The sequence below is a fragment of the Pristiophorus japonicus genome, chromosome 6, assembly GCF_044704955.1.
Source record: "Pristiophorus japonicus isolate sPriJap1 chromosome 6, sPriJap1.hap1, whole genome shotgun sequence".
In the NCBI taxonomy this organism is placed as follows: Eukaryota; Metazoa; Chordata; class Chondrichthyes; family Pristiophoridae; genus Pristiophorus; species Pristiophorus japonicus.
Genome location: NC_091982.1, coordinates 120,336,940 through 120,355,649, shown reverse-complemented (window position 1 = coordinate 120,355,649; position 18,710 = coordinate 120,336,940). Strand labels below are relative to the sequence as shown.

Sequence of the window (18,710 nt, the reverse complement as noted above, 5' to 3'; positions counted from 1 at the left end):
ACCCCGACCTGACTCTTTACGTCGACGGATCCCGTCGGTACATCAACGGTCAATTTCGGACTGGATGGGCCGTGTAGACCATGACGGGACCACACTCCTACGAGGAGGGTTGGAAGGGACAGTATCGGCTCAGGTAGCCGAACTGGTGGCGTTAACAGAGGCCTTGAGACTAGCAGAGGGAAAACGCATAAACATCTTTACGGATAGTCGATACGCGTTTGGGGTGGTTCACGACTATATGACAGCTTGGAATAGATGGGGATATATAACATCGGGAGGGGGACATATTAAACACAAGAATGTAGTCCGAGAACGAATAAAAGCCGTCAAATACCCTCTCGCAGCAGCCGTAATAAAGGTTAAGACCCTCCAGAAGATCGAAAGCAAAGAGCAACAGGGAAACATGTTAGCAGACCTAGCAGCCCGAAGCACTGCGGAAGAGGCTGAACCTCAGACTATCCCAGTAGCCACGATAGGGACGGACGGAGGAATTAAATATACAAAAAATACAGGAGGAAAGTAGCCCGGAAGAACAGTCCGCGTGGGAACAAAAGGGGGGCGGTAAAGGGGGGAGACGGTGTGTGGAAAAAGGGAAGACAGGTAGTGGCCCTATCATCTATCCAAACTGAGCTACTAAAATTACATCACGAACTGGACCACGCCGCGAGGGATGGGTCATTAAATCGACTAATAAAGGACTAGTGGTGGGCGGGAATAGGATGAGATGTAGCGAAACATTGCCAGCGATGCCTGATATGCGCACAACATTGTCATGTATTCAACCAGCATTGTAACCCATGTATAAACTGACCTAAGTTGTACACCGTGAGAACACTGACCACTAGGTGGGAGACACTCGTAACCTGGACCTTCAGGTATAAAAGGGGAAGCTCCACCCACCTTCATCACTTGAGTGCTAAGGAATAAAGGACAGGTCACAGACTGACCTTCTTTCAAGCATGGGCCTCGTGTGCATTTATACTGTGTAGTAAGGACGTATCAATGGCGACAAGAAACTGGGATTTAAACCACGCGAGCATGGCCACTAGTAGAACAGACGAGAGGTACTGTGTTAAGGAATGGTTGGGACAGAGATTCAACATTGTTAAAGCAGCACACAGTTCTCCAGGTAGACAAGGGCAGTCAGGCATGCCCCAACATGTAGTCGAACCCAGAGGGGGAGTTCGACAGAGACAATGGCAAGCTGAACAGCGATTCATGCCATTGCAATGGACAATGCGGCCAGTAATGGGGCCATCAACACCTGTTAATGGTGCACTCAAGGACAATAACAGGGGCAGTCAGGGACGATCGACTGGCAAGGGACCTTTTGTTTCAAACCGCAACTCATGCTGGAGGCGTGGAGGCATACATTCAGCCGGAGTTTGCAGAGATGAGCAAAATACCTGCAGAAATTGCAGAAATGGACACTGGGGGAAATCGCTGGAAGCTGAAGTTCATCGAGTTCATGTGGAGCACGTATACAGTTCATACACCAGGACGCCACCGATAATGATGAAAGTGCTCCTCAATGGCATCCCAGTATCAATGGAGTTAGACACGGGTGCCAGCCAGTCCCTGATGGGTATCAAACAGTTCGAAAAGTTGTGGGCATCCAAGGCCAGGAGGCCAAAATTATCGCCGATTGACGCACAGCTACGGACATACACAAAGCAGATCATTCCGGTGCTAGGCAGCGCCACTGTAGTCGTGACCCACAAAGATTCGGAGAACAGGTTGCCACTCTGGATTGTCCCAGGGGACGGTCCTGCACTACTGGGGAGGAGTTGGCTTACTGTCATGAACTGGAAATGGGGCGATGTCAATGCAATTTCCTCTGTGGAGCGAGTATCATGCTCACAGGTCCTGGACAAATTTGACTCATTATTTCAACCCGGCATTGGCACTTTCATGGGGGCCAAGGTAGTGATTCACATAAACCTGGACGCCAGACCAGTACACCACAAGGCCAGAGCGGTGCCGTATGTGATGCGGGAAAAGATAGAAGGCGAATTGGACCGCCTGTTGAGGAAAGGCATCATCTCGCCAGCCGAATTCAGTGACTGGGCGAGCCCGATTGTGCTGGTGCTCAAGGCGGATGGGTCGGTCAGGATATGTGATGATTACAAGGCCACCATAAATCGGGTGTCACTCCAAGACCAGTACCCGCTACCGAGAGCGGAAGACCTCTTTGCGACGCTATCCGGTGGCAAACTTTTTTCAAAATTGGACCTGACCTCAGCTTACATGACCCAGGAGCTGGCGAGTGAGTCGAAGAAGCTGACCACCATCACGACACACAAGGGGTTGTTTGAGTACAACAGATGTCCGTTCGGGATTCGCTCGGCCGCCGCGATCTTCCAACGAAATATGGAAAGCCTCCTCAAGTCGATTCCAGGGCCAATGGTTTTTCAGGACGACATCCTCATTACAGGTTATGATACTGAAGAACACCTCCACAACCTGGAGGAGGTGCTAAGCAGACTGGACTGGGTAGGTCTGCGACTGAAAAAGGCGAAGTGCGTCTTCCTAGCTCCAGAGGTAGAATTCCTGGGGATGAGGGTAGCAGCAGACGGGATCAGCCCTACTGCATCCAAGACGGAAGCGATCCAGAGAGCACCCAGACCCCGTAACACGACGGAGCTGCGTTCGTTCCTGGGGCTCCTGAACTATTTTGGTAACTTTCTTCCCAAATTGAGCACGCTGCTAGAGCCGCTACACGTGCTTCTACGCAAAGGTCGCGAATGAGTCTGGGGGGACAGCCAGGAAAGGGCTTTTAATAGAGCACGCAATTTGTTATGTTCCAACAATCTGTTAACGCGATATGACCCATGTAAGAAACTTGTGTTAACGTGCGATGCGTCGTCCTATGGTGTCGGGTGTGTGTTGCAGCATGTCAATGCCAAGGGTCAGTTACAGCCGATAGCTTATGCCTCCAGGAGTCTGTCCCAGGCAGAAAGGGGCTACAGGATGGTAGAAAAGGAGGCGCTCGCATGTGTATATGCAGTAAAGAAAATGCACCAGTACCTGTTTGTCAGGAAATTTGAGCTGGAGACAGATCACAAACCCCTAACGTCCCTTTTGGCCGACAACAAGGCCATAAATGCAAACGCATCGGCCCGCATACAGAGGTGGGCACTCACGTTAGCTGCCTATGACTACACAATTCGGCACAGACCGGGCACCGAAAACTGCGCCGATGCACTCAGCAGGCTCCCACTAGCCACCACTGAGGGGGCTACCGAGCATGGTGCTGAGATGGTCATGGCTGTTGAAGCTTTCGGAAGCGAAGGCTCACCTGTGACAGCCCGTCAGATTAAAGTCTGGACAAATAGAGACCCGCTATTGTCTCGAGTCAAGAAATGTGTCCTGAATGGGGACTGGGCAGCCACGTACAGGGCATGCCCTGAGAAATTTAAACCATTTCACAGGCGCAAGGATGAACTCTCGATTCAGGCCGATTGCCTACTGTGGGGAAACCGCATAGTCATGTCCCAGATGGGCAGAGAGGTGTTCATCAGAGAACTCCACAATGGGCACCCGGGCATTGTCACGATGAAGGCAATTGCCAGGTCACACGTTTGGTGGCCAGGGATAGACGCAGATCTGGAACTTTGTGTTCGCAGGTGCAACACGTGTGCCCAGCTAGGCCATGCGCCCAGGGAAGCCCCCCTTAGCCCCTGGCCATGGCCCGCCAAGCCTTGGTCACGCATCCATGTGGACTACGCAGGTCCTTTCATGGGGAAAATGTTTTTGGTTGTAGTAGACGCCTACTCCAAATGGATCGAGTGTGACATTTTAAATTCAAGCACATCCTCTGCCACGGTAGAAAGTCTACGGGCAATGTTCGCCGCCCACGGTCTACCGGACATCTTGGTCAGCGACAATGGCCCGTGCTTCACAAGCACTGAATTCCAGGACTTCATAGCAGGCAATGGAATTAACCATGTTAGAACGGCACCGTTCAAGCCGGCCTCAAACGGCCAGGCAGAACGAGCAGTGCAGATAATCAAACAGGGGATGCTCAGATTCCAAGGGGGTTCCCTACAAACCCGCTTATCACGCCTCCTGTTGGCCTATAGATCCCGACCGCACTCGCTCACAGGGGTTCCACCCACAGAGCTACTAATGAAAAGGACGCTCAAAACCCGATTATCCCTTATACACCCCACCATGAAAGAAATTGTCGAGAGCAGGCGCCAGTCACAATATCACTACCATGACAGGAATGCGAGGGCGCGATGTATTGATGTAAATGATCCTGTTTTTGTCCTCAACTACGCTACAGGGCCCAAATGGCTCTCAGGCACTGTGATTGCCAAAGAGGGAAATAGGATTCTGGTAGTTAAACTTACCAATGGACAAATCTGCTGCAAATATGTGGATCAAACAAAAAGAAGGTTCAGCAACCCCATAGAAGAAGCAGAGGAAAAACACGATATAGAGTTCACTCCACCACAGGTGACCGAACACCGGAACCAAAGGGAGGAGAGCCCAGTCACTGTGGGCAGTCCGGACAGGCCTGAGGCACTGCAAACAGCAGACACTCAGGCCAGCACCCAACAACCGGAGCCCCAACTCAGGCGCTCTACAAGGGAGCGTAAACCACCAGAGAGATTCAACTTGTGATCCGAATAAGACTTTGGGGGGGGAGGTGATGTCATGTATTCAACCAGCATTGTAACCCATGTATAAACTGACCTAAGTTGTACACCGTGAGTACACTGACCACTAGATGGGAGACACTCCTAACCTGGACCTTCAGGTATAAAAGGGGAAGCTCCACCCACCTTCATCACTTGAGTGCTAAGGAATAAAGGACAGGTCACAGACTGACCTTCTCTCAAGCATGGGCCTCGTGTGCATTTATACTGTGTAGTAAGGACGTATCAAACATAACCCTGGAAAACCTATAAAGGTTAAATTGGGACATCAGCCACGCCCTAAGGGACCATGGGAAAATTTACAGATCGATTTCACCGGACCGTTACCCAACAGTAAGGGGAAGAAATATTGTTTGGTGATCATAGATCAGTTCACGAGATGGGTGGAGGCATTTCCCACTCGGGACTGTGGGGCCACCACTGTGGCCCGTATCCTCGCCTTCGACATCATCCCACGCTGGGGGATACTCCTTCAGATTGATTACGACCAAGGCACGCATTCCACAGGACAGGTCATGAAGCGGGCCTGCAGATTATTAGGGATTTGGCAACAGTTCCACATCCCCCATTACCCCCAAAGTTCGGGAATGGTAGAACGCATGAATCGTACCCTTAAGACGGCAATTGCAAAGGTAATAGCTGAGACAGGAAAGGGATGGGTGGACGTTTTACCCTGTGTATTAATGAGGCTTAGGGCCACCCCGAATCGAAAACAGGTCTGACCCCTTTTGAGTTAATGACCGGTAGAGCCATGAAACTCCCTGAGAATGTAATAGTGGGAGGGGAAGATATGGGGCCCTTATGAGATCGTATTAAACAATATGTTAAACAATTAGTTTCACAGTTAAAAGAATTGCGACAGGAGGTGAGGGACCAGCAGACCATACGAGACCTAGAGAGCCAAGACCAGGGCACGACCGAACCTCACCTGCCACAGGTAGGGGATAAAGTCCTGGTACAAGTCATCCCTGAACGCACGGGATTTGCCCCAAGGTGGATAGGACCTTATGATATAATTTTAACCAGTGACACATGTGCATGTATTGATATGAAAGGGAAGGGCTGGAGGAAGCACTGGTCCCAGTTAAAGTGATATAACTAAGACCATGTCGGACCCCGAGATAGTACCCTTCAGGGAGACCACTTGGTATGCTGCTAAATACCAGGAATGGCAAAACACCTTAAAGGACGGAATGTTTGCAGGCATAATGGTGGCCCTAATATTGGTAGGAGTATGGATAATATTTAAATGGGTTACCGAACAAGCCCGAGCTCGACCCGTATTAGTCCAGAACCGTCGACTATAGAGACCAGGACAGATAGCGATAGAGATGGTACGGCTATAAAAACGTGGATAACCTAATCTTTACCTCTAATCTTACAGAACTTCGGCGCAAGCAAATCAGTAGCTAATACCTGGTGACGACCAGGCAGTCTGTTTAAAGTTTTCAGATAAAACACCCACCGAGATGGAATTACAGTGGCCACTTCAGCTCTGCAGCATGATGCTAGGGATCTCCATACTCATACAAACATCAGATAACTCGGATGGACTACGAGAGATACAGCAAACACAGGACATTTACCCGAACTATGGGATCTTGTTTAATTTAACTGATGGGATATGCATCCCAGCAGCCAAAGACTGGAGCAAAGACTGAACTTATTTGAATGCCTGGCTGCAGGTAGACTCGAGCAAGAATACAGTATGCGTACACTGCTCCACTGATACCAGGGTCAACTGCATCAGAAGGGAAGAGGCCCGGGGACCTGATAAGTGTACTTTCCGGATCATTTGCGCGCCCCCTATTAAGCCCCAACCGGCGGGCACGTACCGAAAAAGGGTGGGGGCATGTGGGTTTTATGAAGAGGTGGGAGCAGCCGCGGTATCTTTGTGCGTATGTTTTTCACCACCTTCAACATCGTGCCCCATAGCGAACTCCACCTCACCCGAACTCTTACCATGTTCTTTAACCACAACGGGACAGCAGAACGGGATTATACTACTTAACGAAGGTGAACTATTATATGATAATGTTAAGCTTGAAATTGTGCCTGTTCTGATCAATATTTCAGACATACAAATGCCGGAGTATTGTACAGAACAGGCAAGGAAGATGTATAGTGTATTAATTAAGGTTGTAATGCAGCAGGCTGCCGATGTCATGGGCGCCAGTAGGTTCCGAAAACAAGAGCAGGTGCATAGGCATAAGAGAGGAATAGTTAATGATGCTGCTACCGGCTTTAAATACCGGGACTTCCATCGTAAACTTACTGAATGAAAAGGTGGAACAACTTAAAGATGTAATGAGGGAACTGTTAGAGCAGGCAGAGCAGAATCAGAAAGACCAAGCCGACTTAGGAAGGGAAGGCATGGAAATACAATTAGATGGAATATCAATAATCGAGACACATGTTAAAACAATTAATCATCTAATTGATAGAGAAAGGGAGGATGCCGGAAAGCTCCGATAAGGGCAACTCTGTCATGCTTACGGTTTGTGGATGGTAGGACAGATACAACACAACCTCGATCAGATCCAAAGGGGGGAGATACCGGACTGGATAGACAGCTCACATCTGGCTCAGCTAGCCAAGCTGAAGGGGACACTGGCTAACTGCACTCTGAAGGGACTAACCAGAGTATACCCAACGATCCCAAACTGCCAAATGGGCACAGCTGCAGGAGTGGCGATTGCCTTGATGATCCCTACAGTCAGACAAGACTCAGGTCCATTTCCCCTTTATCAACTGGAGAATATCGGGGTCGTACGGGACAATGCCTCCCTCCGTTACTACTTAACCGCAGACTCCATTATCCGTAGAGATAACACGCTATTCGGCGTCTCCCTAACAGGATGCAAACAAAGGAGCGAGATCACGGTGTGCCCCCACCCGGTGGGACAGGGAGAATTAGATGCGTGTGGTTTTAATCGAACTGATGGATGCGTTTTGGAAATAGTACCTGCCCCTACACATTTTGCTCGGGCCGGGTATGGAGTCAAAGAGAGATACTGTGTCTCCACCACGGAACACTCATATCAGTATAACAGCTTGCAATGCCAGATCCCGCAACCAAACTTCTGCTTTATACCCCTACGACCCGTTACTATAGGGCAAGCCCGCATTATCCAAGTTAGACGGCGAGGTACCGAAATGATTGACGCCACCAATCAGCTCCATGACCACCTGCAGGACTATGACGAGCAAGAACAGGCCCCTATTCCCCATTTAGCGGAAGCACTAAGGGAACTGAGACTCAGAGTCGGACAGTTTGTTAAACTCTACCACCAACTACGGACAAAGATTGGGATACTGAAGAAAGACACCGACACAGAGCTGCAGGATGAGAGTTGGTGGAGGAGGGTTTGGAACTGGGGGATGAATGTCAACATCCACCCCTGGATTCGAATTATATCACACATACTGGTGTACAGCTAGTCCTAGCATTAGCATGGGGAGTCATGGCTTGCCGGTCCTGCAGATATTATGCACAACAATGGAGGTTTAACACCAGAGCTCAGATAAGCAAGGAAATTCGCGTGACAGACGAAAGGGGCGATTTGAACTATATTAATTTGATCTAAACCAACTGGGACTCCTGAAATCGAGTGACTGGCCAGCATGTGGAAACAGGGAGTACCGGATGATACAAAAACATTAAATAATCAATAATATAAATTAGTGTCGGTTTCAGGGGGCTAAGATTAGCCCCTTTTACCAAAAGGGGGGATTGTTATAGAGAAAGATTTTCCCATAGAAGCAACGGCACCTGTAGCATAAACTTAGAACTAAATATGTAATTGTAGTATTAAATGCGTGTGTAAAATATATAAAGATGGCTGCTTGTAGTTTAGAAAAGCCCTAAGGGATTTCAGCCAGCAGAAAGAGGCTGCATTCTTAGTTACTGATAACCGCTGTTTTCTCACGCAGGGATACACATGAGCTCTGCAGATGTTCCTAATCAACGGGCTAACAGGCCTCAGACAAGACGTCCTGGTTCATGTTAGAACAATACGACTCTGTAACAGGACTAAGATAAGGAGACTGCCCAAAGACAGCACCCAAGGACAGTAAGATAAGGGCTGCCCAGACCATGTCACAAGACCATGAATAACCCTTAGTAACACATGAGACAATCATGCAGTCACCTAATGGTTAGAGACAACTTCTATTGGTCTATTTGAATCTATATGTAATCTATAATCAATATGATTGGATAGTGTCCGGCCGAAATAGGCTGATGTAACTGTAGTAAACTGTTGTAAAACATATAAAAATCCATGAAACCCTTTGTTCGGCGGAGAGAGGTACCTGGACCCACCAGTTGCTTCATCTCCCCGCCGGTGTAATAAACCGTTTTGATGTGTGGATCGACCCTGAGTGACGAGTAATTCTTGGAAGGTTACATTCGCGCAATCACTGAGCCTATACAAGTTCATCCCCATATTACAGGAAGCACATCGTGGCCCTTGGAAATGTTTAGCAAAGAGCTAACTATCTGATATCTGGTGTCGGGAACCTCAGCTATACAGAGACAATAGAAACTGAATTTGTTAACACAAAAGAGAAAACTGAGAACGCATCTTTTGAGGTTCTTAAAGAGTATTGAAAAAATAAAACTATTTACCATGATCTGAAGAGAGACAATAAAGAAAAGGAACAACTTGCATTTCCATAGCATCTTTCATGTCCGCAGACGGTCCCAAAGCGCTTCATAACCACAGCTCCAACACGATGGGCCGAATGGCCTCCTTCTGTGCCGTAATTTTCTATGATTCTATAATAATGAACTGTAGTCACTGTTGTAATGTAGGAGGAAGGTGAATGGACAGATCAAACATAATGCCTTCAGACAGAGGGTTGTTATTGTAATGTATTTGCTTCATGCGTTCTTTGCTGAAGAATTCATAGCAATAAAAGGTTTAACAATTGCGCTACACATTACCAGTTCATCCACCAGGCTCACAACCGCGTTCCTTATCGTGGATCCCCCGAACCCAACTGGCTGGGGTTTTATTGAGTCTTGTGAACATCACATGACTGGCTAAGCCACTCCCAACTCAACAGTTCTACACTATTTTAAGCAGAACATAAAATCAAATACCCACTTTTGGCAAGGGCACTAGAACCCACAAATTTCAAAATAAAACTTTAACTGCAAGTTAAATCAAATTAAAATTTGGTTGCCGGGGGTGATAATGCACTCCAGTCCCTTCGGTGTCCACCTCTCGAGGAAGGCCACGAGCGTACTGGTGGACACTGCGTGCTCCATCTCCAGGGACACCCTGGCATGAATGTAACCACGGAAGAGAGGCAGGCAGTCGGGTGAATGACTCCCTCGACCTCCCACTGCCTGGACTGGTAAATGGCCACCTTGGACAGGCCCAGGGGCAGTCCTACGAGGTTGCCCTCCGACCTACCCGCTCCCCTCCGCACCGGGTGCCCAAAGATCAGGAGCATAGGACTGAAGTACATCCAAAAATCGAGGAGCAGCCCCTTCAAATAATGGAATACATACACATCGAACATGGACTCTTCCAGACCGCTGAAATAGCAGATGGCCTGGGAGTCCGTGAACTGACTTGGAAACTTATTGCACGAGACACCCTCCAGGCCAAGTCCCCAATAAATAAAGGGAGGACTCCCGCATAGAGAACACTCCATTGGGGACCCCGCCTCATCCGGATGGCAAGATGGTGCGTCATGACGTGTCTGGACGGCAGACGAGGATGGCAAAATGGAAGGTGTGCAAGAACAGCCCGTAGAGGAATCGCCTCCGCGCAGAACTGAAAGGCACGGATGGGATTTCCCGGAGGCAGCTCAAGTTGTGAGGAATTCAGGCCAGGCGGGGGTCAGTTCAGACGGGATTGCCCCACGTGCTTGAGCCTCCTCGACGTACCTAGTGATGTCAGGGCCCAGTGCCATTTTTAGCGACTCAATAGCATTGGTCGCAAGCCAGACGTCAGCCCAGGATAGGCGCCGTTCCAGCTCGTCTGGCACTATTCAACACATTCCTCTGCCATCCAGTTGGTCCCTGACCCTGGTCACCTTGCCAAACACAGTCCTCTCATCCACCTGCCACCTAAAACTGCGGTCGTGGAGGTATGGATTCCTGAACAGCAACTCCCAAATGACAGTCGCCACTCCAGATGGGGGAGAACTGTGCTTGGAGGCGACCTTGTTCCACACCCTGATGAGTTCCTGGTAAAAGACAGGCAGCTCCCGCATGGAGGCCTGGATGCCATGTTTATAAACAGGTGCTGCGTGTCGTAATTAAGGCTGTACTGCTGGTGGAAGAAATACGTCTCCAGTGCATACCATCTGGGAGGATGTTCGACGTACAGGTATCTCTGCAGGGTCTGATGTCGGAAGGTCGTAGTTTGGGTGTTCACGCACACCAGCGCCTGACCGCCCTCCCTCAGCAGGAGACTCAGAACTGCAGCAGAGACCCAATGTTTCCTGTTGTCCCAGAAGAAGTTGCCGAGCTTTTTCTATACCTTGGTGACAAACGCAGAGTGAGGGGTCAAAGTGACCAACTGGTACCACAGCATAGAGGCCAGCACCTGGTTCAATAGATCTACAAACCTGTGAGCATACTCGCATGTGCGTACATTACAGTAAGTATTTGGAATGGACTTACCCAAGGAAGTATGCGAGGGCAATCAGTACTTTTATGGGGTCTTATGTTCTTATGGACAGGAATTACAGGAAGGACGTGATTGCACTGGAGAGGGTACAGAGGAGGTTTACGAGGATGTTGCCAGGAGTGGAGAATCTTAGCTATGAGGACAGATTGGATAGGCTGGGTTTGTTTTTCTTGGAACAGAGGAGGCTGAGGGGAGACCTCAATGAGGTGTATCAAATTATGAGGGGCCTGGATAGGGTGGATAGAAAAGACCTATTTCCCTTAGCAGTGGGGTCAATAACCAGGAGGCATAGATTTAAAGTAATTAGTAGAAAGATTAGAGGGAATTTGAGGGGAAATTACTTCACCAGGGGGTAGTGGGGGTCTGGAACTCACTGCCTGAAAGGGTGGTAGAGGCAGAAACCCTCACCACATTTAAAAAATACTTGGATGTGCATTTGAAGTGCCGTAACCTACAGGGCTACAGACCGAGAGCTGTAAAGTGAGATGAGGCTGGATAGCTACTGGTCGGCCGGCGCGAACACAATGGGCCGAAATGGCCTCCTTCCGTGCTGTAAATGTCGATGATTCTATGATTTGTGAGAAAACCCAATTGTTTTCAGAACTGTGGAGCCAGCCCCCAACCCAAGGACCAATTTTGGCCGTTGGCCCACATGCCTTCACAACACAGGCAACTCCCCGACATTCACACCTGGATCCAGGTGCGCGCTGGGGGAGGGCGGGAACACGGCTAGAGCGGGCTTCGGCCAATGAGCGGGAGGGAGAAGCTGAGCCCGGGCCCATTCCCCGTAGGACGTCAGTGCGGCCTTCGCGTGCGGCTGCGCACGCGCGCCCCCCTGAGTCAACAGTTGGCAGTTGGAGCGGTTGCGTGCGCGCCCCCAGTAAGCGTCCGGCAGTTGGAGCGGCTGCGTGCGCGCCCCCCGAGTCAGCGCCCAGCAGCTGGGGTGGCTGTGTGCGCGCCCCCGCTGAGTCAGCGGCTGGCAGTTGGAGCGGCTGCGCTGGCGGGGGAGAGCAGGGAGCGCGCTCCCAGCTCTCGAGCCCTGGACAGCTGGGTCCAGCCTTCCAAAGCGAGCGGCGAAGGCTGGCGCTTCCGCCCACCTGCCTTCCTCCTCAGGTAAATGGCGTCCGACACCAGTGACGCCGAAGAGTTCTACGATGCGGCGGAGGATGTCAACCTGGTATTATCGCCGGCCGCGTAAGTACCGAGCGTTCCCGAGGCTGTGGCTGTGGCTGTGCGGCCGGGCCGCGCCGTGCCGTCACCGCGCACAGACGGCCGGCGGGTCTTCCCCCGTCTCCTTCTCCCGTCTCTCTCTCTATTTACCCCCGCCCCCGTCTCTTTCTTCCCCCCCCCCCCCGTCTCTTTCTTCCCCCCCCCCCCCGTCTCTTTCTTCCCCCCCCCCGTCTCTTTCTTTCCCCCCCCCCTGTCTCTTTCTTCCCCCCCCCCCCGTCTCTTTCTTCCCCCCCCCCCCCCGGTCTCTTTCTTCCCCCCCCCCCCCCCGGTCTCTTTCTTCCCCCCCCCCCCCCCGGTCTCTTTCTTCCCCCCCCCCCCCCCCGGTCTCTTTCTTCCCCCCCCCCCCCCCCGGTCTCTTTCTTCCCCCCCCCCCTCCGGTCTCTTTCTTCCCCCCCCCCCCCCGTCTCTTTCTTCCCCCCCCCCCCGGTCTCTTTCTTCCCCCCCCCCCCCCCGGTCTCTTTCTCCCCCCCCCCCCCCCCGGTCTCTTTCTTCCCCCCCCCCCCCTCCGGTCTCTTTCTCCCCCCCCCCCCCGGTCTCTTTCTCCCCCCCCCCCCCCCCCCCCGGTCTCTTTCTTCCCCCCCCCCCCCCCGGTCTCTTTCTTCCCCCCCCCCCCCCCCCGGTCTCTTTCTTCCCCCCCCCCCCCCGGTCTCTTTCTTCCCCCCCCCCCCCCCGGTCTCTTTCTTCCCCCCCCCCCCCCCCCCGGTCTCTTTCTTCCCCCCCCCCCCCCCCCCGGTCTCTTTCTTCCCCCCCCCCCCCCCCCCCCGGTCTCTTTCTTCCCCCCCCCCCCCGGTCTCTTTCTTCCCCCCCCCCCCCCCCCGGTCTCTTTCTTCCCCCCCCCCCCCCCGGTTTCTTTCTTCCCCCCCCCCCCCCCCCCCCGGTCTCTTTCTTCCCCCCCCCCCCGGTCTCTTTCTTCCCCCCCCCCCCGGTCTCTTTCTTCCCCCCCCCCCCCGGTCTCTTTCTTCCCCCCCCCCCCCGGTCTCTTTCTTCCCCCCCCCCCCCGGTCTCTTTCTTCCCCCCCCCCCCCCGGTCTCTTTCTTCCCCCCCCCCCCCCCGGTCTCTTTCTTCCCCCCCCCGTCTCTTTCTTCCCCCCCCCCGTCTCTTTCTTCCCCCCCCCGTCTCTTTCTTCCCCCCCCCGTCTCTTTCTTCCCCCCCCCGTCTCTTTCTTCCCCCCCCCGTCTCTTTCTTCCCCCCCCCGTCTCTTTCTTCCCCCCCCCGTCTCTTTCTTCCCCCCCCCGTCTCTTTCTTCCCCCCCCCGTCTCTTTCTTCCCCCCCCCGTCTCTTTCTTCCCCCCCCCGTCTCTTTCTTCCCCCCCCCGTCTCTTTCTTCCCCCCCCCGTCTCTTTCTTCCCCCCCCCGTCTCTTTCTTCCCCCCCCCGTCTCTTTCTTCCCCCCCCCGTCTCTTTCTTCCCCCCCCCGTCTCTTTCTTCCCCCCCCCGTCTCTTTCTTCCCCCCCCCGTCTCTTTCTTCCCCCCCCCGTCTCTTTCTTCCCCCCCCCGTCTCTTTCTTCCCCCCCCCGTCTCTTTCTTCCCCCCCCCGTCTCTTTCTTCCCCCCCCCGTCTCTTTCTTCCCCCCCCCGTCTCTTTCTTCCCCCCCCCGTCTCTTTCTTCCCCCCCCCGTCTCTTTCTTCCCCCCCCCGTCTCTTTCTTCCCCCCCCCCGTCTCTTTCTTCCCCCCCCCGTCTCTTTCTTCCCCCCCCCGTCTCTTTCTTCCCCCCCCCGTCTCTTTCTTCCCCCCCCCGTCTCTTTCTTCCCCCCCCCGTCTCTTTCTTCCCCCCCCCGTCTCTTTCTTCCCCCCCCCGTCTCTTTCTTCCCCCCCCCGTCTCTTTCTTCCCCCCCCCGTCTCTTTCTTCCCCCCCCCGTCTCTTTCTTCCCCCCCCCGTCTCTTTCTTCCCCCACCCCCCCCCCTTCTTTCCCCCACCCCCCCCCCCCTTCTTTCCCCCACCCCCCCCCCCCTTCTTTCCCCCACCCCCCCCCCCTTCTTTCCCCCACCCCCCCCGCCTCGCTCTTTCCCCCACCCCCCCCGTCTCGCTCTTTTCCCCACCCCCCCCGTCTCGCTCTTTTCCCCCCACCCGTCCGCCTCGCTCTTTTCCCCCCACCCCCCCGCCTCGCTCTTTTCCCCCACCCCCCCCGCCTCGCTCTTTTCCCCCACCCCCCCCGCCTCGCTCTTTTCCCCCACCCCCCCCGCCTCGCTCTTTTCCCCCACCCCCCCGCCTCGCTCTTTTCCCCCACCCCCCCCGCCTCGCTCTTTTCCCCCACCCCCCCCGCCTCGCTCTTTTCCCCCACCCCCCCCGCCTCGCTCTTTTCCCCCACCCCCCCCGCCTCGCTCTTTTCCCCCACCCCCCCCGCCTCGCTCTTTTCCCCCACCCCCCCCGCCTCGCTCTTTTCCCCCACCCCCCCCCGCCTCGCTCTTTTCCCCCACCCCCCCCCGCCTCGCTCTTTTCCCCCACCCCCCCCGCCCGCCTCGCTCTTTTCCCCCACCCCCCCCGCCCGCCTCGCTCTTTTCCCCCACCCCCCCCGCCCGCCTCGCTCTTTTCCCCCACCCCCCCCGCCCGCCTCGCTCTTTTCCCCCACCCCCCCCGCCCGCCTCGCTCTTTTCCCCCACCCCCCCCGCCCGCCTCGCTCTTTTCCCCCACCCCCCCCGCCCGCCTCGCTCTTTTCCCCCACCCCCCCCGCCCGCCTCGCTCTTTTCCCCCACCCCCCCCGCCCGCCTCGCTCTTTTCCCCCACCCCCCCCCCGCCCGCCTGCCTCGCTCTTTTCCCCCACCCCCCCCGCCCGCCTCGCTCTTTTCCCCCACCCCCCCCGCCCGCCTCGCTCTTTTCCCCCACCCCCCCCGCCCGCCTCGCTCTTTTCCCCCACCCCCCCCCGCCCGCCTCGCTCTTTTCCCCCACCCCCCCCGCCTCGCTCTTTTCCCCCACCCCCCCCGCCTCGCTCTTTTCCCCCACCCCCCCCGCCTCGCTCTTTTCCCCCATCCCCCCCGGCCTCGCTCTTTTCCCCCGCCGCCCCCGCCCTGTTAATAGGGATTCTTTTCCCTCAATCTGGTTCAGCGAATTCACTGAGTTGATCACAGTAGCCGCTTATAACAAAGCAGACTTTATTAATTGTTTCACCGGCCGGGACTTATCAGAACGAAGGAATGCTCTCCCTTTTGAGTGCACTCACTCCCCACGGACAAGTCCAGTTACAATGTTGGGGCGCAACGGTTATACATTTTCAGTACATGATACAATTTGAGTGACATTCAGTTCACCCTATCCTCTTATGATCCCTCCTTCCCTTTGTCCACTCCTTAGCCGACATCTGGCCTTCCTGGCCCAATTAGGTATGGGCACGTATTTATGTGGAGCAGCAATTGTTCAACTGTTTTTACACAAAGAGCCTTTCTCACCCGTTTTTACACAAAGAGCCTTTCTCACCCTTGTTATTGTTTCAAATTTACTGGTGTGAGTAGCAAGACCTTGAGCCAGTCTGTTATTTGTGCCAATGTTGTAACATTTGCAGTCTGACATTCTTAAGGCTGTTCTTCCATGAATCCTTTGTTCAATTCACTGTCTCTATACATTTTCCCACATTCTCAACTTCACTGTCTCTGTACATTTTCCCACATTCTCTTTTCCCCCCTTTTATCATTCCATGATAACCTTTAGGATTATTTAGAAGTATCGCATTCAGCCATTCGCACTCTTTCCTCATCCCCCCTTGTCGAGTAGGTCTTTAGTTTGCTGGACCATAACCCGGGAGCCCATGACCACAAGAGGGTTTGCTAACCTTGCCATCATGACTTTACAACAAAGGTTAAAGCAGCCAACAATCAAGCAACAGGTAATTATTACTACGATGAGAATTATTGCCCCATGCATTAGATAGGATCCCCAGGATGCACCTAATAGCCAATCAAACCAGCTAGATCCTCCTGCTGGCGTGGATAACTTCTTTACCTCCCTTAAGTGATCAGCGAGATTGGTTATGTTTTCTGAAATATCGGGAATGTAAGGATCTGAATGTTGCACTATCAGGGCACACATTCCCCCTTTCTCAGCTAACAGATAATCGAGGGCCATTCGGTTTTGTAATGCTACAGTCCGTATTGCTACCATTTCGGCCGTGATGTCCTCCAGAGCTTCAGCAGTATAGTTAGCTATCTGTTCCAATACCCTCTCTAGGTTCTGTACTTCATCCATAGTGCGTCCTATCCCGAATGGGAACATCATGACCCCAAAGAACCTTTCGGCGGGGGTGAGGGCTCGCCTGTGTCGGCTGGAGGCATGTGCTTCCGCCAGGGTAAGTGTTTGCCGCACAAATGGCACCACATATCCCAAATAGGACCCTGTCCATCGCCTAGGCAACCAGGGATATGCCCTATGCCCGCACACAAGATACGTGCCGTTATACGCTGCCGCCTTATATATTGTGTTGGGGTCCCAAGACTGGGCCCACAGACCTCCACCTGTTTTATTCAGAAGGTGAGAGAGGATAGTGACTCGTGCACCTGTTGTGATGTTGAGGCTGTGTGGGCAATCGCTGTACCCTATGATATGTCCCTTGCTACTGGTGTCATTTCGGGTTAAACATATGTTCCAGGTTGGTCTCCCGATCCCCGAGGTATTGGTCAGGACTTAGAATGGGGGTTCCTTTTTACGGTCATAGGGTGGTTGGTACCATCCCTGGAACGTTTGACTAATGGGGTACCCAGCACTCTCCCACTTGGTGACGTCCCCGTGGTTATCCACACGGTAACGGTATGATGCTCCTCCTGCCCTCCGTGATCCCTTTCTTGACCCGCCTTTCATCTTTCGTATTTGCATTGGCCCCCCTCCTCTCATGCTAGTCTGGCTCAGAAGCCACTTGACAGTCTCAGTTAGGGTCAGTGGAACAGGGCGCAAAGGAACTCCCCCTTTGGACTGTATAGGGATATGTGGGCACACCCAGCATCTAGAAAAGTTCCCATTTCGCGCATAAACATAAGACATATACAAAAAGGTGTTTACATGGAGCTCTCGCTTCAGTCTCCCCTCCCATGTGCCGCACCTGTCGTACACCAACGCTACTATACAGACTGTGGCACACAGACACAGTTTCATCTTATTACTCGGAACAAAATGTTTCTTGTAGCGTCTCTATGGACAAGGATAAATAGTCCGAATATTTTGCTGATTCAAAGAGTTCGGTTTTCTCGCCTCTCTTCCCAGGTCACCGTCGGAGTAGCTGGTTGTCTATCACTACGAGTAGGAGTTCAAACTGTTCTCCTCGGGACCCACTCGGTTAGTCAGAACGCTCCTAGGAAGGACCTTATTCAGCTATGGAGAAAAGGAAGTCTGGAACAGAAACAGGAGTTAGAATAACCAGTAAAATAGGTTCGTTAGAGGGTGGTGAGCTTGCAGTGGTGCAGGTGAACCCAGGCACTTCTCCCCTCAACCTTAGCTGCAGTAGGGGTAGTAAGTAACACCTGAAAAGGCCCCTCCCATCGTGGCTCTAATCCCTTCCGAATCCATTTCTTAATCAGGACATACTTCCCTGGTGCCACGAGGGACGATTCGGGTAAAACTGGGAGGTCGAGGTGAGCATCTCGAACCTGGTTGTGGGCTATTCGCAGAGCCTGAGTCAGAGAAAGAACATAGGTGGTCATTTCCTCAGTCATGTGGTGGAATTGAACAGTGGAGGGGACATTCTGATTCCAGGGGGTCCTAAGGGGCCTACCATAAATGACCTCAGCGGGGGTCAGTCTAGCCTAACCGGTGGGAGTAGTTCGGATCTGGAATAGGGCTATGGGAAGGAGTTTGAGCCAATTGAGTCCGGTTGATGCTACCAGTTTTGCAAGCTTGGTTTTAAGAGTTTGATTAGCACGTTCAACTAGTCCCGCAGCTTGGGGTCGGTAGGCACAATGCAGCTGCTGGTTAATGCGCATGTGGGAACAGAATTCTTTGTTAACTTGGCCAATAAAGTGAGGGCCATTATCGGAACTCAGTCGAGCTGGGATACCATATCTAGGAACAATTTCCCTCATTAACACCTTAACAACAGTTTGAGCCTTATTGTCCAGGGTAGGGTAGGCTTCGATCCATTTGCTAAACACATCTACTATTACTAACACATATTTGTAACACTGAACTCTTTGCAACTCAATGTAGTCCAACTGCAAGGTCTCAAAGGGACCTTCTGGTAGGGACATCTT

The 18,710-nt window shown here is 53.0% G+C and overlaps 1 protein-coding gene across 1 annotated transcript in view; it reads left to right on the top strand.

Annotated features, from left to right (window-relative positions):
• The first annotated feature begins 12,289 nt into the window (after positions 1-12,289).
• The window catches only part of wdr44 (WD repeat domain 44), a 116,118-nt gene continuing 109,697 nt past the window's right edge, over positions 12,290-18,710 (top strand). The window contains exon 1 of the mRNA XM_070883157.1: positions 12,290-12,508. Coding sequence (XP_070739258.1) covers positions 12,432-12,508 — 77 coding nt within the window. The 5' untranslated portion in view covers positions 12,290-12,431. The remainder of the gene's footprint in view (positions 12,509-18,710) is intronic.